At 38.7% G+C, this 22,020-nt stretch overlaps 1 protein-coding gene across 3 annotated transcripts in view; it reads right to left on the bottom strand.

Moving 5' to 3' along the window:
• Positions 1-22,020, bottom strand: part of HEATR5B (HEAT repeat containing 5B) — an 84,923-nt gene that overhangs the window by 41,629 nt on the left and 21,274 nt on the right. For all 3 annotated transcript variants that reach the window (XM_036262277.1, XM_036262279.1, XM_036262278.1), the window contains 9 exons: positions 21,441-21,540; positions 20,998-21,107; positions 19,713-19,876; positions 18,338-18,513; positions 15,904-16,009; positions 14,132-14,322; positions 9,584-9,743; positions 4,950-5,139; positions 2,563-2,732 (listed from right to left, as the gene is read on the bottom strand). In XM_036262277.1, coding sequence (XP_036118170.1) covers positions 2,563-2,732; positions 4,950-5,139; positions 9,584-9,743; positions 14,132-14,322; positions 15,904-16,009; positions 18,338-18,513; positions 19,713-19,876; positions 20,998-21,107; positions 21,441-21,540 — 1,367 coding nt within the window. The remainder of the gene's footprint in view (positions 1-2,562; positions 2,733-4,949; positions 5,140-9,583; positions 9,744-14,131; positions 14,323-15,903; positions 16,010-18,337; positions 18,514-19,712; positions 19,877-20,997; positions 21,108-21,440; positions 21,541-22,020) is intronic.

Raw genomic sequence — 22,020 nt, forward strand, 5'->3', positions numbered from 1 at the left:
TCATCAGGTCAACCTTCATAGCATAATTACCTTTAAGGAGGAAAAAAAGAAGAAAGGAACCAGACAACTTATGGAGTATGTGTCTGCATCTTCATCACATTTGTCAGTTGCCTATCTAAGCTTGTATCCTGTAACAAATTCACGTCACTCACGAGGTGCCATCTGTGGCCTCAGAGCTTGAGCATTAGACCATGGCTTTTGCCAGGATGTTCCATATTATGCTGCAGAATTCAATCTAGCATACATTCTTGGTTGATTATTTTCTTTTTTTTATCCTCACCCGAGGACATTTTTCCATTTTTTGTTCAGATAGAGTGGGGAGAGAGAGAGAAACATCAACGTGAAAGGGCCATATCGAGTGGTTGCCACCCACACGACCCAACCAGGGCCGGGGATAAACTGCAACCAAGGTACACGCCCTTAGCGGGAACCGAACCCAGGTCTCTCTGGACCGCAGGCCAACGCTCTACCGCTGAGCCAAACCAGCCAGGGCTGTGGGTGTTCTTTGTAAACATTTCACGTGCATCTGGTTTCTGCACTGTGGCACACTCAAACTCCTTGATAATCTGGGAATAATTCAGTTCTCCGTGGTCTGTGGTGAAACAGGAGCCAATCTTGTTGAGTAAAGCTGAATATATCACATGAGATCAAATATCATGGTCTTTCAGTTCCTTCACCACGTTGTGAATAACTTTCTCTTCTCTTTCCTCAGCAATATCTTCCCATGGTTATATCTACAGTGTCTGTCCTTCTCCCTGTATATCAGCCTCCTCTTGTCTTTATCTTTCTCCCTTACCCAAATGATATCTCATAATCCATTGTTTTAGCACTGCCTTGTTAACTTCCTCGCCTGCCTCATCCTGTCATTTCATTGAATCTGCTTGGTCAAAGCCCAACTATGAATATATCAAAGTACCTGGCTGTTCAATGCCTGCACCAAATTTGCTTACAGGTACTGGAGAAAATTTTCACAACGAGGTGAACTGGTACCATCATAAATCATACAATGGAGCCAAAGAGAGCCACTGATCTCCAGTGAACCCTCAGGACTACCACAGGATCTTGTATTTCTCCAGTTACTCCCAACTCCCACATCCCATTCTCCTCAAACTTATGACCCTCATCTTTGCTTCCTCATTCATGGGACTTGAGCTTCTGTTTTACTTGATTAAGAAAGTAAAAGTTGCCAAGCCAGTGTGAGCATCGTCCCATGCACTAAGAGGTCCTGGTTTGATTCCTTGTCAGGACACATGCCCAGGTTGCGAGCTTGATCCCCAGTAGGGGGCGTGCAGGAAGCAGCCGATCGATGTCTCTCTCTCACATTGATGTTTCTCTCTTCCCCTTCCTCTCTCTCTAAAAAATCAGTAAGAACGTACTTTTTAAAAAAACGTATAAGTCATTAGATAACTCCGTCAACTTCAAGCCACCAAATTTATAAATCCACCTATACCTACTCATCTTCTCTTCCTTTCTTTATGCTGCACTCGAAGAGATATCCCTTTACTTATGCCCTGGAAACTCTATCCCATTAGAAACCTTGGATGTTAAATATTCCCTCTCTGCCCTACACCACTAAGCCCTGCCTCCCAACTGACTCTATCTCATCTCATCTCATTTAAACATGCGGACTTCTCACTACTTGGAGAGAAAGAGTCTCTCCTGATCCTACTATCCCCTTGCCCTCTTGTCCTCTGTCTTCTCCTTACAGTTAAACTTCTGGAAAGAAGTTTCTGTTCCTATTCCATCTTTAACCCAATAGATATGGGCTTCTTTTTGTACCACTCTACCAGATGAATAAACAGTTCCTTAAATGCATCACACTCCTTCCTGTCTCGGGGCCTTTCACATAATTTCTCTCTGCCTAAAAATAAATGCTATCCACTCTAATACTATGCTCTTCCCTAAACTGACTTCTATTTATCCTGAAAATCACATCTTAAATATCTTTTTTTTCAGGGAATCTTTTCTGAATGCCTGGATTATGATAGGCTCCCTGTTAAATGCTCTCCTGTAGCCATTTTCAGCAATTTTCTTGTTTGTAAATGATCACTGTTGATCATGTTCCCTTGAAACTATAAAACTTCATTATGACACAGGCTTTATCTTATCTCATCCATAATGCATCTCCTATTCTTTGCATGGTGTCTCTGGTCTGCAGGCCAATGTTCTAACTGCTGAGCCAAACCAGCCAGGGCGCATGGTGTCTAACACATAGTGGGCTCTCACTAAATATTTGAGTGAATATATTAATGACTGTGAGGACAGCAACCAATCTTCAGAGGTTATTAATCAAACTTCAAGAAATAAAATTCTGAGTGTGAAACACTAAAAATATAAAGAATTCTTGGCCAAGAAATAAATAGTTCATCAAAATACTTAAGATGTGAAAAATAAAATCAGTAAATAAAATAAACAGCCATAAAGTGACTATTGAAGCCAAAACCCTAGAATTCACCATCCAGGAAACTTGCTTTTTTGTTTATTTTGGTCTCGTTTGATCATTTGGGGAACAAATTTGGGGCATGCTAAATAAATCAATGAATGAAAGAGCTTTATACTTACACAAAGGCTAGGAACGAGACTAGATAGATTGACATGTCGTGGTGCAAACATGTGAAGCTGCTGAAGGCAAGATATGGCAGCTGCCTGAACGAGAGAATCTGAATGGTCCTGGGTAATCGCACAGCCCACCAAACAAGAAGAACGAATTGTGGAAATTGTTGCTCTATTTCCTAGTAGTAAAAGAAAAGAAAATGTACAATATAACTACTTCATTATTATCACCAAAAATATTCCTAGAAAACAAGTATCTTCTAAATAACCCTCCTTACGATTACTATTCAGATTGTTTCAAAATAAAAGGTCTGGCCCTGGCTGGTTTGGCTCAGCAGTTAGAGCGTCAGCCTGTGGACCAGGGAATCCCAGGTTCGATTCCAGCCAAGGGCATGTACCTTGATTGCGGTTCGTCCCTGGCCCTGGTTGGGGTTGTATGGGTGGCAACCAATCAATGTGTTTCTCTCACATTGATATTTCTATCTCTCTCTCTCTCCCTCCCACTTTGTCTGAAGATAAATGCAAAAAAAAATCCTCAGGTGAGGATTAAAAAAAACACAAAATTCATTATAATTTGAAATATGCACTGCCTCATCATCAAGTCAGAAAGCACTTGGTAACCACATATATTTAATCAAAGGCACATATTTATTCTCTCCATAGCCTTCTGATATTCACTGAAGAATCAACTATCAACTTCCTCAAAGAGGACACTGAATCTAAGAAAGAATCATGTCTAAATCACAATGTTTTTTTTTCAATTCCTAGCATTTTTCCTTAATATCTTTTGTTTCCACTTATTTCTTTTTAAAAATATTGCTCCAGCCCTGGACGGTTTTTCTCAGTGGTTAGAGTGTCGGTCTGTGGACCAATGAGTCAAGGGTTCAATTCCCGTCAAGGGCTCGTACCCTGGTTGCGGTTCATCCTTGGCCCTGATCAGGGTCGTGTGGGAGGCAACTAGTCAATGTGTCTCTCTCACATCCATGTTCCCCTCTCTCTCTATCCCTCTATCTGAACAAAAGTGAAAAAATAACCTCAGGTGAGGATTTTTAAAAAAATACATATATATATTGGTCTATAGTAGTTAAGAATGCAAGCAGAGGAAATTGATCTGGGCTTCTTCTCTGACTCCAACCACTTACTGGCTATACTTGGAAAGCTTTTAATCTCTCTCAGCCTCAGTGTTTCATCTGTAAAACGGAGAGATATCTCTATCACAGGACTGTTGTCAAAATTAAATGAGATGTTTATGAAAAGCTTGACCCATTAAAAGCATTTAATAAATGCTGAAATAGGTTTGGCAGTTAAGAGCATCGGCCCGAGGACCAAAGAATCTCAGGTTCAATTCTAGTCAAGGGCACGTACCTCGTTTGTGGTTCAGTCCTGGCCCTGGTCAGGGTCATGTGGGAGGCAACCAATTCATGTGTCTCTTTCACAGAGATGTTTCTTTCTCTCTCCACCCCTCCACCCCACTCTATCTGAAGATAAATGGAGAAATATCCTCAGGTGAGGATTAAAAAAAAAGCTGAAATAAACTCTGAAAGTAGCTTAAATTCACAGTAATTTGCTAACTTTAGTGTTTAATTTAACCGTTAGTGGAATTATTTCAGTGGAATTGAATAGTAAAAACATAGACCTTAGAATCATAAATCTGCTACATTTTAGTTTAGTAACTATCAGCAAGTTACTCATCTTTTTTAAGCTTGCTTCCTCAGGGAAAAATTAGATAATATTATCTACCTTAAGGCAGTGGTTTTTAAAAATTATGTTCCTGAACCTTAGAGTTCAAAAAAGTAGCGAAACAAAAGTCCACAACGCCAAGTGAATGGGTCTCCAGGCCAAAGAAATTCCACTTTTACCTTTATCTTCAGGGGATTCCAAGTAAAATTTCATTTAGAAATGCTTTCTCGCCCTGGCCAGTTTGGCTCAGTGGTCAGAGCATTGGCCTGCGGTCCAGAGAGGCCCGGGTTCGGTTCCTGCTAAGGGCATGTACCTCGGTTGCAGTTTGTCCCCGGTCCTGGTTGGGTCATGCGGGTGGCAGCCACTCGATGTATCTCTTTCACGTTGATGTTTCTCTCTCTCTCACTTCCTCTCTCTCCTTCCTGCTCTATCTGAACAAAAAATGGAAAAATGTCCTCGGGTGAGGGAAAAAAAAAAAAAATGCTTTCTCTGTTCAAACTTCAAACTACACCGAGAGTCATAGGTTTGTTGTAGGGATTAAATAAAATAACACATGTAAAAATGCAGAGTTCCTGGCCTTCCTAAACTGCAAGTATTCAGTACATAGTAATCATTGTTATTATTACAAAATTTCTTTACGCAACATGGTGATGACATGCAGGAAACTGAAAGAGAGTACTTATCTGTCTAGTTCCTCTAATTTAAGATGAACTTACCTTGTAGCTCAGGGCCAACAGTAGTGATTATAGCACCCAGGCATCTACCCAAACACTGATGAACTTCCATATGTGAGGGTGGAACTGTCAGCAGCAAGGTAAGAACTAGAGATAAAGTCGGTTCCACATATCCACGATACATTGGGCCACTAGAATCCACTATCAAAGCTAGTGAATGAAGAGACCAAGTCTGGAATAAAATACAATTTTATTTTAGTTGTAAGAGCTAGAGTATACTGAATTAATTTTAAGTTAAATTTTACCAAATACTATTACCTTAGTTTTTAATCAATGATCTAGAACTACTTAAAAATATATTCCTTAAGAAATAAAAGGTAGCCCTGGCCGGTTTGGCTCAGCGGTTAGAGCATCCGCCTGCGGTCCGGAGAGGCACAGGTTTGGTTCCCGCTAAGGGCATGTACCTCGGTTGCAGTTTGTCCCCGGCCCTGGTCGGTCGTGCGGGAGGCAGCCACTCGATGTGTCCCTTTCACATCGATGTTTCCCTCTCTCTCTCTTCCTCTCTCTCCCTTCCACTCTGTCTGTACAAAAAATGGAAAAATGTCCTCGGATGAGGATTAAAAAAAAAAAAAGAAATAAAAGGTAGCACATAAGATACCTATCACCAGTAATCAAAGCAACTGATAAACAAATGCTATGTTTAAAGTTTCTCTGCAATGTGGCTTTGAGCGTCAGAAATCAAATTTCAACGATGTATTTATTTTCTTCTACTATAATGTATATGTATTTTATACTTCCAAAGACAATGACTTATGTAACAAGTACTTGATTCAGTAGATGCTTACAGACAATATCTTTATTGTCTGTATTGTTGAACTTTTGCTAAGAAACTTGCCTGAAATAAAACAATGATCATGACAGTGTTCTGTACTCAGATATATTTCTAGAGCCATCACACACATACAACAGCTCTTCATGTGCATGGAATCAGTTCAGACCCCTATTTATGTTTACTAAGTACAAAGCAATCTAACTGGGTAATAGTATTTACAAAACTAACCCCAGAACAATATACGATTATCAGCACAGGCCTGAGAAAATGCAATAGAACTTATCTTTTATTTCTACTGTTGGCAGCTCTAAAAAAGAACTGGACCAATGAGCTGAGGACAGAGAGGTCTCAACAGAGAGGTTTCCCAACTTGCCCACATAGTAGAAAAAAATCCATACCTTAACTTCTACTGCCTGTCAATCTACTCCAATCCTAGAGAACACGGCAACCTGACTTGGACAAGTTATGCACCGAAACCATACCTACTGACAGAGTTAGCAAAAAGTAATAGGAATACAGTACTTTGATGGAGTAAGACCAGAGCACATATTCTAGAGAAAAAAAAGTAATGGAAGAAACAAAACAGGACTTTAATAAAATCATAATCAGGATTTTAAAGACAATATAATTAAAGCATAAAGGAGATTCTAGAAATGTTTAAAAAAAAACCATCTAGAATTCATATTAAAAATTCAGTAGAGCCCTGGCCAGTTGCTCAGCGGTTAGAGCGTCGGCCTGCGGTCCAGAGAGACCTGGGTTCCGTTCCCGTTAAGGGCACGTACCTCAGTTGCAGTTTGTCCCCGGCACTGGTTGGTCATGCGGGTGGCAGCCACTCGATGTGTCCCTTTCACGTCAATGTTTCTCTCTCTCCCTCCCACTCTATCTGAACAAAAAAAAAAAAAAGGAAAAATGTCCTCGGGTGAGGATAAAAAAAAAGGTTAAACATTTAAAAAAAAAAATTCAGTAGAGCCCTGGTCAGTTAGGCTCAGTGATTAGAGCATCAGCCTGTGGACCAGTCTCGAGTTCGATTCCAGTCAAGGGCATATACTTTGGCAGCGGTTCCATCCCCGGCTCTGGTTGGGGTCCTGTAGGAGGCAACCAATCAATGTGTCTCTCTCACATGATGTTTCTCTCTCTCTTTCTCTCTCTCTCTGTCTTCCTCTCTCCCTCCCACTCTATCTGAAAATCAATGGAACTATATCCTTGGGTGAGGATTAAAAAAAAAAATCAGTAGAAAACTGAAAAATCAAAGAAAGAATAGATATTGCTAAAATCCAAAATCAGTATCTTGAAGATAAAATGGAGGGAATATCATATAACAGAGTAAAAAATTCCAAAAAAAAAGAGGAAACGACAATAGACATAATATATGAATAATAGGAGTTCCAATAAAAGAAAAAGATAAACTTACGCAGAATTTGATGACATTTTGAAGCTTCAAGAACAGAGAGAAAAATTCTTACATAATGCCAAACCAAAACATAAGGTTACAGACATAAAAATATATTCCAGGTATTTTTTTTTTTTTGGCAAAGTAATAAAAAGATGGGGGGAAAAGATAGTTATGTCCACAAGCACCCATTAATTCAGAAAGAAAAGGACTGTATGCCAGGAACAGTATAACCAACTAAAATACCATACAAACGTGAAGACAAAAAAAGCAACTTTTTAGATTGCAAGGATTCCAAAGCGTACCATTCAAGACCCTTCTTTAAATAATTATTGCTACAGGAAATTATCCTAAGAACAAAGATCTCAAGATAGGAGTTGAAGATTAAAAAAAAGAAAATATTAAAACAATAAGTTTCCAGTAATTATAGTAAAATACAGGTAGACAATAATGCAACTGTGAAGTATGATTTTTTGAGTTAGGATTCTCAAAACAGCAAGGAACACTAAGAATAAGTATTGTACTATACTGTGAGATATAAACTAAAATATCAGCTTTGAGGGAATGTAACTGATCCAAATTATAGTAAAATGTCCTATCATATAAAACCATGTAGGGCAGTCACTTAGAGGAGGTTGTTTTATTTATTTTTTCTACATATACATGTATTTATCTCTAAAATATATGAGTAGAAGAGCATATAAACACATTGTGTACATTATAACATTTATGCAATATTACAAATTGTAAGTTCTTTGGTTTATCTCTTCCCATCCTCCCAAACCCTCCCTCTGAGGTTTGTCAGTCTATTCCCTACATTCACATCTCTGGGTCTATTTTGTTCATCATCTTATTTTGTTCATTATATTCCACAAATAAGTGAGATCATGTGATATTTGTCTTTCTCTGATTGGCTTATTTCACTCAGCATAATAATCTCCAGCTCACTCCATGTCATCTCAAAGGGTAAGAGATCTTTCTTTCTTATAGCTGCATAGTATTCCATTGTGTAAATGTACCACAGCTTTTTATCCACCTGTCTACAGATGGACACTTGGGCTGTTTCCAGATCTTAGCTATTGTAAATAGTGCTGCTATGAACATGTGGGTGCATATATTCTTTCTGATTGGTGTTTTAGGCTTCTTAGGGTATAGTCCTAGAAGAGGGATCACTGGGACCAATGGCAGTTCAATTTTTAATTTTTTGAGGAAACTCCATATTGTTTTCCAAGGAGCTTGGTTTTAAGAAATTAAAGCAAAAGAGGGCTGAGAAAATGGTGAAGATAAAAGAATAAAGAAAACTAGCACCTACCCTTTTTAAAAAAAATCCTCAACCAAGGATATGTTTTTATTGATTTTAAAGAGAGATGAATGGGGTGGGGAGAGAGCTAGAGAGTGAGAGAGAGAGAAAACATCGATGTGAGAGAGGAACATACACCAGTTGTCTCCCGTATGCACCCTGACCAGGGATCAAACCTGCAACCTAGGTGTATGCCCTGACTGGGAATTGAACCCACAACCTTTTTGTGTATGGGATGATGCTCCAACCAACTGAGCCACTCAGCCAGGGCACTAGCATCTACTTTTGACATAAAATAATTTTTCTTACAAGCTAGTATAAAATACAAGTTAAAAAGCAGTGTAGCACCTTTTAAGGAACAAGGTTACTTGATTTTTATTTTTAATGCTTTTGAGAATTTTGTGCTTTACAAAGATGGAAACCTTACCAAGAAGTCAAAAGCAAACTACACCTGTAGACTAGAAGCCTCTGGTGGATTTAGTGTCTTTTATCTAGTCCTGAAGAAACTCATTCATCAACTAAACAAACTAATAATGAGTACTAATGGAAATTAAACTTGTAAGTCTCGATATGAGGCTGGTGAGCTGGATGCTGATGCATTCATAGATGCTTAATATTCTTAGGTACTTCAATGTGAAGTGGTAAATCAAGAATGTAGTATATTTTTATATATAGGAATGTCTTTACTCTCAATGTAGTTATTTCTATTTGTATTTAAGGAGAAACAAACAAAAAATTCAGAGTACACTTGAACATTCAACCATTGAACCCTGGACCTGGGTTGGGATATAAGAAGAGGGGAGAGAGGGAAGGCTGGGGTTTGTTTTTATTTAATTGATCAAATTAACTTATGTAAAAAAGTGTAAAAAAGAGGAAACAAGTACACAGGATAATAAATAATAAATATAAAATATGTCTCAAGAAATGTATGTGGAACAGGTTAAGTTCCCAAAATAGGACAGTTTTAAGATTAGGTTAAAAAATAAGATCCTGTTACATGCTATTACAAATAAGACTCATAAAATAAAATGACAAAGACAAACCCTAACACATTTTTCCTACCAACCTATCAGAAGGATTAGTACTTTATACGGCAAATAATTTTCCTAAAAATATTATTTAAACATTTTGTAATAAAGGAATTAATACTACACCTGGACTTCGGAGGACGTTCCATCTTGTGCTAGAGCCAATAAAATGCTGACGCTGGTCTTCAGATGTTGTCCTGAGCCTATACCACCAACATAACGATGCAAACAGCCCAGAGCCAATGAATGCCCAGTTCTGGATACAACATCTCGAGCAGATTTCAACCTGGGTAAAAAAAAGTATGCTTCAAGGACTGGTTTTCTATCTCCATAAGGCAATAACAAGCTTATAAACCACACAATAAATGGGATTTATTCTGGAAATCAGAAAAGACTACAATCATGATTCCTTCCTTCTCCACTCCCAACAAGAGTTATTCAATTTAAAAAGGTTGGTTAGGAACTTCCGGTCAAGATGGCGGCGTAGGTAAACGTGGTATCGCGTCCACCCACAACCAAATCAAAGTTACAACTAAACAACAAACAACCATCATTCAAAGCCGCCTGAAATCAAGCTGAATGGCAGTCCTACAACTATGGAATTAAAGCAGCAGCCACATCGAGACTGGTAGGAGGGGCGGAGGTCCCACACCCACATGTGGCGAAAAAAAACAGGACACCTCAGCTGGGAAGGTCCTCCCTAAGAACTGAGGGGTCCCCACCCCACATCAGGCACCCCGCTCAGGGTTCCAGTGCCAGGAAGAGAGTCCCCATAACTTCTGGCTGGAAAAAACAGCGGGAACTGAGGCTCAGGGAGGTTGAGGCAACTGGAGCCCCAGGCAGCTCCTCTTAAAGGGCCTGCACACGGATTTATTGGACGCTCTCCCTCTAAGCTTGGAGGGGAGGCAGCTCGAGGGGCGCCATAGACATACAGGGTAGAACTGAGCTGTTTGGCACTGGAGTGAGGGTTGGAGAGGGGGCTTTCTCCTCGACAGACATGCTGTCAGAGGCCTTTGTTCATTTGGTGAGCCCTTCCCTGGGGCGGCAGACAGCTGCCATATCTGGGACTCCAGCAACCTGGCTCACACTGGTTGCCCCGCCCTTTCAGGCCCACCCAGCTGTTGCCAGTTGCTTAACCATAGGATTGGCCTGTCTTGGATCCTGCTTCAGGTTTTCCTATATTCTTTCAAACAAGAAGCATCTGGTCTCAGCGAGCCCCATACCTCTCATTAAGTAATACACAGAAACAAACACAGGGAGACAGCCAAATGAGGAGACAAAGAAACAGGTCCCAAAAGAAAGAACAGAAAAAAACCCCAGGAAAAGAATTAAGCAAAATGGCCCTGGCCGGTTTGGCTCAGCGGTTAGAGCGTCGGCCTGTGGTCCTGAGAGACCCGGGTTCGGTTCCCGCTAAGGGCACGTACCTCGATTGCAGTTTGTCCCCGGCCCTGGTCGGTTGTGCGGGTGGCAGCCACTCGATGTGTTCCTTTCACATCGATGTTTCTCTCTCTCTCTCTGTTCCTCTCTTTCCCTCCCACTCTACCTAAACAAAAAATGGAAAAATGTCCTCGGGTGAGGATAAAAAAAAAATAAAAAAAAAAAAAAAGAATTAAGCAAAATGGAGATAAGCAACCTAACAGATGCTGAATTCTAAATACTGCTTATAAGGATGCTCAATGAACCTAGTGAGAACCTCAGTGAACTTAGTGAGGGCCTCAAGAGCATAAAAAAGGACCAGTCAGAAATGAAGGAGGCACTAACTGAAATAAAGAATAATTTTCACAGATTCAATAGTAGAGTAGGTAAAGCCAAGAAGCAAACCATCGATTTGGAATATAAGGAAGCAAAAAACACCCAATCAGAACAGCAAAAAGAAAAAGGAATCCAAAAAAAATGAGGATAGTGTAAGGAGCCTCTGGGACAACTTCAAGCGTGCCAACATTCGCATCTTGGGGGTGCCAGAAAGAGAAGAGAGAGAACAAGATATCGAAAACCTGTTTGAAACAATAATGGCAGAAAACTTTCCTAACTTGGTGAAGGAAACAGACACATAAGTCCAGCAAGCACAGAGAGTCCCAAACAAGATGAACCCCAAGAGACACACACCAAAACACATCATCATCAAAGTGCAAAAGGTTCAAGACAAAGAGAGAATCTTAAAAGCAGCAAGAGAAAGGCAGCTAGTTACCTACAAGGGAATTCCCATAAGGCTGTCAGCTGATTTCTCAAAAGAAACTTTGCAGGCCAGAAGGGAGTGGCAAGAAATATTCAGAGTGATGAAAAGCAAGAACCTACAACCAAGATTACTCGATCCTGCAAAGCTGTCATTTAGAATCAATGGCTTATATAAGAGTTTCCCAGACAAGAAAAAATTAAAGGAGTTCATCACCACCAAACCGTTATTATATGAAATGTTGAAGGGTCTTTTTGAAGAAATGATATAAAAATATGAACAAACAAAATGGCAATGAATACATATCTATCAACAATTGAATCTACAAACAAAATGAACAAGCAGAACAGAAACATTATCATAGATATAGAGAACATTTTGTTGGTTGCCAGATGGGAGGGGGGTTGAGGGAATGGGTGAAAAAGGTGAAGGGTTTAAGAAGTACAACTTGGGCCCTGGCCGGTTTGGCTCAGCGGTTGGAGCGTCGACCTGCGGTACAGAGAGACCCAGGTTCAGTTCCCGCTAAGGGCGCGTACCTCGGTTGCAGTTTGTCCCCGGCCCTGGTTGGGTCGTGCAGGTGGCAACCACTTGACATGTCCCTTTCACGTCGATGTTTCTCTCTCTCTCTCTCCCTCCCGCTCTATCTGAACAAAAAATGGAAAAATGTCCTCGGGTGAGGATAAAAAAAAAAAAAAAGAAGTACAAATTGGTTGCTAGACTGACAAACCCAAAGGGAAGGGGGATTGGAGGGTGGGAAGAAATAAACCAAAGAATTTATATGTATATATGTGTAACCAATGGACACAGAGAATGGTGTGGGGAAAGACAGGAGGGGAGCGGGAGTGGGGAGGAGGGGGTCAATGGGGGAAAAAATGAGGAACATCTGTAATACAGTCAACAATAAAGATAAAAATAAATAAATATATAAATAAATAAAAGGTTGGTTAAAGCCCTGGCCAGTATGGCTCAGCGGTTAGAGCGTTGGCCTGACGACCAATGAGTCACGGGTTCAATTCCGGTCAAGGGCACGTACCTTAGTTGCAGTTCGTCACTGGCCCTGGTTGGGGTCATGTGGGAGGCAACCAATCGATGTTTCTCTCTCTCTCTCTCCCTCTTTCCCACTCTATCTGAAGATAAACATAAAAGTTTCCTTCGGTGAGGATTAATAAATAAATAAATAAATAAATAAATAAAAAGGTTGGTTAAAGTGATACATTTCACTGAACAGATATCGTAAAGAGGAACCACAACTTCTCTGAACTACTGCTCACAACCACTGCTTCCCACCTCCTTTACTTGTTAATAATTATGATGTAGTTTATTATAACTAGTACTCAAAATACAGTCATAGTTAAGAATGATTAAATTACACAACTCAAGTAATGGTTCTTGACCACTCTTGATTTTCAACTTCTCTACTTAAGCACTTTATCAACAACCAACACTCACTAATAACTGCATGTTATCATCTTAATCATACTCATTTGTAACTCTGAGATCATGTTTTTTACTTGTTTTTGTTTTTTTTATCCTCACCCAAGAACATTCTTGCATTTATCTTCAGATAGAGTGGGAGGGAAAGAGGAATGAAGAGAGAGAGAAACATCGGTGTGAGAGAGAGACATCGAGTGGCCGCCACCCACATGATCCCAACTGGGGCTAGGGACAAACCTCAACCGAGGTACGAGGCTTTAGCAGGAACCGAACCCGGGACTCTCTGGTCCGCGGGCCGACGCTCTAACCGCTGAGCCAAACTGGCCAGATCACGTTTTTTTTTTTATCATCACCCGAGGACATTTTTCCATTTTTTGTTCAGGTAGAGTGGGAGGGAGAGAGAGGAACAGAGAGAGAGAGAGAAACATGGATGTGAAAGGAACACATCGAGTGGCTGCCACCCGCACAACCGACCAGGGCCGGGGACAAACTGCAACCGAGGTACGTGCCCTTAGTGGGAACCGAACCCGGGTCTCTCAGGACCACAGGCCGACGCTCTAACCGCTGAACCAAACCGGCCAGGGCCAGATCACGTTTTTTAATTAATATTTTAAAAATCCTTAAAACCTAATGCTAATTTTATCCTCTGTTTCAGGGATAATTTCAGAGATGATAAACTTAGCAGCAGTTAGCAAAAGAATGACTCATTTTAAAAAGTGAGTAATTAACAGAAAATATAATGGGGGGGTTGAGGTAAGAGAAAAGGATTTCAGAGCACCTCTTTAGAGCAGAGTACACATAACTGAGAGATGCCCTATGAGCAATTGATTCAAGAGCTGAAACGGAAGCCCTCAACGGAAAGTACTTAACATATTACAACCTAGCCAGATTCCAGTCTTTAATCAATTATTGAAATAAAAAGTAAGGCCATTATGAAAACAAAACAAAACAAAATATTGTCACATGCAATACCATTTAGAAAACAGTCCAGTTAATAATTACTGATTACTTAAAAGACACCTTTGCTTATTAGAGAAACTGATTTGTTGGTAAAGAGACTCACTTACTTGTCAAAGCTATATTGGGCCATTCTAGCAATAAAAGTTGCTTCTCCAACTACCTGAGCCATTCTTCCAAGAGCTTCCCCTGCTGCACATCGTAAGATGGGGTTTGGGTTGTCAAGAGCACCCATAACCAGGGTCAGAGCAGATTTGCGTACTTCCTCAGGTCCTAAAGTACTTTTGTTTTCAGCCAGGCCCTATGGTTGATTGTTTTTGAAAAGACAAGTCATAGTTCACATTAAATAAAAGAAAAAAGTGTGCCATAATCATTGTAAACATACATATGTTTACATACATTGTAAACATACATCTTCACACATTATTTTCTTCAGTCATCTTTCACATGCATATAATGTGCCTACAATCAATACTTATTAAATTGATGGTAATAGCTTTCCTAAACATGCAGAACATGATACATACATAGTAATAGTTCATTGGCTCTAAAATCAACAATCCCTGGGAGTGTCTCTATCCAAAGCCTAATACCTAAAATTTGTTTTTATATATAAAGAACACTGTATACTTAAATCAACTGTTATTCAACTGATTGAAATTTCTCATTACAACTTTAAGGAAGACCTGATGAGTATGAAACTTTGATTAATTTATACAAAAATTCCAGAGAAGATAATTATGTAAAAAAGAGTATACTCAATATATTTAAAAGCTAAATGAGGTAATAATCAGTAACTGAATGTTGATATAGTTTGTTCTTCATTCTAAATGTTAACATCTCTGTTCTACTATAACTACTGTCCTAAAACTTAATTTATTCACTTGAGACCAAAAATCCAAGGTATGGTCCCTGGGAAAAATGTTACTACAGCAGAGGCATTAGTAAGCATATATATATATATATATATATATATATATATATATATGTATATGTATATGTATATATATATGTATATGTATATAAAGAAATGTATACTGTACAGCAATATTACAGTTGGTTCACTATCTTTCCAATTACTGAGGAAGACCATGACCACCACCCCACTTCTGTTTTTAAAAACTCAGATGTTAGTATTAGTTGATGGTCTCTAAAAATGGCATATACTAATAGTTATGTAAATGGTACAAATCTGTATTTCTATCAATGCCTGTCTCCCTTTCCCCTGCTGTTTATAAAATATGATTTACTTCATGCCTATTTAAACACTTGTACTTCTTGTTGTTTTACTTTAAAATTGTAATATCTTACAATGAATGCTGAATAATATAAAAAGTTTTCAAATACATCATGAGAGGCAGCAGGCTGCATAGTACAGTGCACAAACTCTGAGAGACAAGCAAATACCTGTTATTTCTATACATGTAGAAACTGAGGTTCAAAAAACAGTTAAAGAAATTATTATACAAGAATAAACCAAGTGAGTAGCAAAACCTCAACACAATGTCTAAATGCAGAATTCTTTCAACTATATAACATAGCCTTTCCCAAATTATGGTCTAAACCACAAATCTAACTCAAGTTTTATGTCATTAACCTTCAGTAGAATATCAGATTTTGTTAGTCAGATATCGTTGAAAATTCTTTAAGAACTACCAGCATTTGTAAAGTCTGAAGAGTCAAACTGAAAAATTAACATTATTGAAATATAAAATATTTATTAAATTACAATGAGCCTAATATAAAATTTCTAGTGAGTCAACTAATATAAAAACAGTTATTGAGATACATTTAAACATCATAATAATCTAGATATGCCTGCCTTGTTAAAGGCATTAATTAAAATCTTAGTTCAGAATATTTATTGTTTTAAAGTAAATACCTTTAGTGCACTAAGAACAGCAGTGAAAATATTAAGCTGCACAGCCTGCTGGCGGACACCTTTGGCTTGTTTAACACATTCAGCAAAGTGACCCAACATCTGCAGTCTATAATAGGAGAATAAGATCAAATTAACAAAACTTCTTTTTGTTGTTGTTAATCCTTAATCCTCAATCAAGGATACTTTTTCATTGATTCTTCTAGAGAGAGAGTTTTGTTTTTTAATCCTCACCCGAGGACGTTTTTCCACTTTTTGTTCAGATAGAGTGGGAGGGAGAGAGAGGAAGAGAGAGAGAAACATCGACGTGAAAGGGACACATCGAGTGGCTGCCACCCACACGACCAGCCAGGGCCGGGGACAAACTGCAACCAAGGTACATGCCCTTAGCGGGAAATGAACCCGGGTCTCTCTGGACCACAGGCCGACGCTCTAACTGAGCCAAACCAGCCAGGGCCAAAATCCCCCTAAGGTCACTATAAAGATTTAAGCTCAATTTACAATAGGACATGGGTCTCAGGTCAAAGTACCCTTCAAAAATCACATAGTTCCTGCCTCCAGCAGTAACTACAGTTAGAGCCACTGGAGATTACTTCTAACCTTGCTCTGACACAGATCCTACGGGTGAAAAAATAGGGTATTACTCACATTGCTTCAAGGACACACATAAGAAGATACACATGATCTCCAACACTACTGTTAAGCATAACTCAAATGCATAAGTTTTTTAAAAAGCTTATTTTTTTCCTTATGAAATATTCATTGAATTTGAAAACTATTTATTTTTGTTACAGATGTTTCTCTTTTTCCCCCCCATTGACACCCCCCCCTCCCCGCCCTGTCCCTAGCTTTGTCCATGTCCATTGGTTATGCGTACATGCATGTAAGTTCTGTGGTTTATCCCCCCCCACCCCCTCTTCTGGGGATTGTCAGTCTGTACCCTACTTCCACGTCTCTGGGACTACCCTGTTCTTCAGACTGTTATGTTCATTATATTCCGCAAATAAGTGAGATCATATGATACTTGTCTTTCTCTGCTTGGCTTGTTTCTCTTAGGATAATACTTTCCAGGTCCCTCCATGTCGTCTCAAAGGATAAGAGATCTTTCTTTCTTACAGCTTCATAGTACTCCATTGTGTATATGTACCACAGCTTTTTTATCCATTCATCTACTGATGGACATTTGGGCTGTTTCCAGATAACTATTAATAAAAAGTTATTACCCAGAAATAACCACAGTTACTCTCAAGTACATTCATTTTCTTTTAGGTCTTTTTTCTTATGTATACATGTATGTACTTGTATACACATGTACATTTTTATGTATTTTAAAATACCAAACTAAGATTACTTCTTGAGCTTTATTTTAATTATTCATTTAACATTGTATAATGAGTGTTTTCTGATATCAAAACATTCTCTCTGTAAAAAAGTATTCCAGCCTGGCCAGTTTGGCTCAGTGGTGACAGCATTAGCCTGAGGATGTAAGGGTTTTGGGTTTGATTCCCAGTCAAGGTCACATACCTGGGTTGCAGGTTCGATCCCTGGCTCCTGTTGGTGTCGTGTCGGAGGCAACCAATAGATGTGTCTTTCTCACATCAATGTTTCTCTCTTCCTCCCTAAAAAAAATCAATGGAAAAATATCGCCAGGTGAGGATTAACAACAACAAAAATTATTCCAGCCTGTTAACTTGCCATAATTTATTCCTCAATCACTGAACGTTTATGTTACTTATTACAATTTAATACAATTTATTTATTTATGTATCTCCTTGTTCCACAAAAGTGACTGGCTATAAGACATTAAGATATTGCTGGCCCTGGCCTGTTTGGCTTAGCGGTTAGAGTGTCGGCCCTTGGACCAAGACTCACAGGTTCAATTCCCGATCAAGGGCACATGCCATGGTTGCAGGTTTGATTCTCCGCCCTGGTCAGGGTCATGTGGTAAGCAATAAAAAAAAAAAAAAGATCCCAGCTGGTGTAACTTAGTGGACTGAGTGTCATCCTGTGGGCTGAGAGGTCCTAGTTCGATTCCTGGTCAGAGCACATGCCCAGTTTTGGACTTGATCCCCAGCAGGAGGCTGCAGGAGGTAGCTGATAGATGTTTCTCTCTCATCAATATTTCTTTTTTTTTTTTTGGTACATGCCCCTAGTGGGAACCAAACCCAGAACTCTCTGGTCCGCAGGCCAATGCTCCAACTATTATAATGGATACCAGATGTTAGTACACAGGGCCAAATCTTAAAATCAGTTTCAAATTATGTGGAATTTTTTTGTATGCAATTTTTTTTATCATGTATGTGTCCCTTACGTTATTAAATGGAGAAGCCTATTGTTTAAGTGTTAATACACCTTATTGCAGAGTTAACTGGGAAGGGAAAATCTACTGTTTGGTTATAATTTATATTTAACTAAAACGGCCTAACTTTATACTAACCGGTGTTTATAAGAAACATGAGGAAACACTACACCAAAAAGAGCCACAGAAGCATCAATAACTGAAACTCCAAGAGGGAGAGGACCAGGCACAGCTTCTCCAGCAGGTATTCGTAAATAAATGGAGGATGGATCATGCTCCAGAGCCCCACTTCCAGATGCACTGTTTGGCTGGAGCTGCAAAAGAATGACATCAAAATCTACTTTAGGAAATTCACTTACTAAGAACTGGGCATGTAGAATGGTGAGGAGGAAGAAAACATAACAAAACAAAAAAGAACAGAAAGATTGAATCTGAAATTTTTAAAATAGGTAAAAATGTAATTTGGCCACTTATAAAAGGCATCAGTAACACGTTATATAATTTTAAGAAAAAGACTGTTCGTTCTATAACATTTTTATGTGCCCTGACCAGTTTGGCTCAGCGGTTAGAGCACTAGCCCTCAGACAGGGTCATGGGTTTGATTCATGGTCAAGGGGATGTACCTGGGTTACAGGTTCAATCCTTAGCCCTGGGAGGCAACCAATAGATGTGTGTGTCTCTCTCTCCCTCCCTTCCTCTGTCTAAATACCAATGAAAAAATATTCTTGGGTGAAGATTAACAAAAAACCAAAACAAAACAAAACACCATTTTTTTTTTATCCTCACCCAAGGACTTTTTTCCATTTTTTGTTCAGATAGAGTCGGAGGGAGAGGATGAGAAAGAGAGAGAGAGAGAAACATCGACGTGAAAGGGACACATCGAGTGGCTGCCTCACCACACGACCCCAATCACAGCCAGGGATGAACTGCAACCGAGGTGCGTGCCCTTGACCGGAATCAAACCCGCAACTCACTGGTCCTCGGGCCAATGCTCTAACCGCTGAGCCAAACCAGCCAGGGCCAAAAAACCATTTTTATGTTACCCACCTTAACATGTATAAAGCAAAGTATAGCGGGAAAAACTTAAACCCACAAAAATTTCTTTGAAAGAGGCTGTAGTAACTCTTTTTGAAAGGTAATGTGTAAGAGGTAATATAGTCAGGGGCCAAAATGGTTCTAAATGCTCAACCCATTCCTCTCCCACTTGTCAGGAAACAAACTAAAACAAAACAAAACACCAATAACCAAAAAGCTGGGTAAAATTGGTCTTGGCCACAGACACCACAGGGTATTTATATACTAAAAATATTGAATAAAGAGCATGTGCCAAATTCTAACTATTGCTGTTTACTTGTTTTCACTATTTATCCACCATCAGGAAGCCATCTTTAAATGTCTAAGAAAGCTCAATGAAAATGAATCCTTAGTCTACAATACTCTCTTTTTAAATGACAATGTGTAATAGTACCACTGTTTTCAATTAAGTATTTCAATTCCCTGTATGGTTTACTACCTGGTCTTCAATTGACTTATGATCAGTTTCTTGAAGCCAGGAACCAAGAAGAACACTATCATCATAGTGACAGAGGGATCTGAGGAGTGAAGTAGTTGTATTGGCTGAATTTTCAGTCAAAGTGAATTCTGCCACGAGTTCTCTAAGAAGTGCATTGAAAGATCCTAAAAAACAAAACTTTAGATCAGATTAAGAGAAATATTTTTTAAGAAAATTACAATGATTGCCCACAAAGAGCAGCAACATGTTCAAGAGAAATAAAATAATTAAGTTTCTATTTCCTATTAAAAAAATGTGTATTAAGCCCTGGCCAGTTTGCTCAGTGGTTAGAGCATTGGCCCAAGGACCAGGAGTCCCAGGTTCGGTTCCTGCTAAGGGCACGTACCTCGGTTTGTCTCCGGCCCTGGTTGGGGTCATGTGGGTGTCAACCAGTCGATGATGTGTCTCTCTCACTTCGATGTTTCTCTCTCTCTCTTCCCCATTCTCTCCCTCCCACTCTATCTGAAGATAAATGCAAAAATGTCCTCAGGTGAGGATTTAAAAAAAAAAGTGTATTAAATATTTTAATGTTGTTTTTAACATACGATAATGATATTTCTTTTTTTACTATTGTATTGTGCCTTTTAGCCTAAGTTATTTAAAGTAACCAAAAAAACTCAAATAGAGAAAAGGTCCTTTATTTTAGATATATTAAATACGACATGATTATTATTTTATTAATTATTCAATGATATACAGACACTGAACCAGAGCATATAAAAATTCTCGGGCATGGCTGAACTGGAAACAAATCAATGACTTATTTTAATATTAACACTTTATATGATATTTAATTTCTGCAAAGTTCATTACTATTTTACCTTCAGATTCCTAAATTATTGGCTATATTATAATATATATGAAGCAGTTTAGGACAGTTATTAAAAGCATAGACTTTAAAGATAAACAAGCTGGATTTGAATCCAACATCTGCCACTTACTAGTTCTCAGACTTGGGCAAGTTACATTACCTATATGTACCCAAGAGTCTTCATTTATAAAATACAGCTAATCACCTCTTAAGGGTGAGGTTAGAGTCAAAGATGTTAATACATGTAAAGGGCTCAGAAAGGGGCCTGGAACACAGTAAGTGGTGTGTTCATAGTGTAAATGAAGAAAAAGAAAATGGTTGCCAACCTTTGCAGAGTGAGTCAGTGGGAGAGCTGTGGTCAAAACCCTGTAACACTGGAAAGAACTGGAAAGGTACACTGAAAAATGTCTACAAGCTACCACAAATTTTACTTACCTTCATAAGTTTTTGGAGGTAATAAAGCCAAGATATCATAAAGTCTTAAATGAACCATTGCAGCACTAGCTTTCAGATGAGGTCCATGAGCTTTAGTTATAGATGGAATGCTAAAATATGAAAAGAACAGTTAGTATCATCTTATTAGAATAAGTATTACTTATAACCAATCATTGTTTTCAGCAATGTATCAATGTACTGATAAATTGACAGTACTTCGGCTAAGTATTAGATTTTCATTCAGTTTATTTTGTTACATTTACTGTTCTAACATAAACACTAAAGAGTACAATTTTATTTCAATACATATCATTATTACAGTTTTAAAAGTCACTTTATAAAAATAAAGTTTTATATGTTTTCTATATGATACTAGAGGAAAGTATAAAACATGACTATCAATATGTAAAATTGGATATTGCTTGTCTTAATTGCTTACTTACTGTGACATCATAGTCATAGCACATTCAATAGGGGTCATCAATTTTCTAATCACATCTTCAGTTAGGAGTTCAGGACAATGTGCAACAAAACTCCTCATTGCTAGATAAAATTTTTAAAAGAACAGATTTGAAGCAGTTTTTGTGAGGATGAATAAATTTATAAAATTATATATAGGTACCTACAATTCTTATTATAAAATATAAGGTCCTAAAACCAGGTGAAACCAAAAGAAGAACCAATGGCAACTATAGGGGAGAATCATTAGAAAAGGCTAGAGGAATGGTGGGCAGCAGGAATGGAGGGAGGAAGGATGAGTAGGAATTCAGAAATCTATAACCCTACATGAATCTAGATGACAACAAAGAAAGCAGTTTCAAGAGTGGACAAAATGGCCCAGTGAGAAGGAATCTCTTCATTGCCTTTTTAGAAGCAGAACTAAGACTAAAACATGTGTGGGAACAAAACTGACACCTTGCCCTGTTGCTCTTACGGTTACATCTGACTCCCACTGTTTGACAAAAGAAGCACTTTCACCCTGAGATAAACCAAAAAAAGAACAGGGTCACCCAGTATAATTCT

Source organism: Molossus molossus, unplaced genomic scaffold, assembly GCF_014108415.1.
Source record: "Molossus molossus isolate mMolMol1 unplaced genomic scaffold, mMolMol1.p scaffold_m16_p_15, whole genome shotgun sequence".
Classification (NCBI taxonomy): domain Eukaryota; kingdom Metazoa; phylum Chordata; class Mammalia; order Chiroptera; family Molossidae; genus Molossus; species Molossus molossus.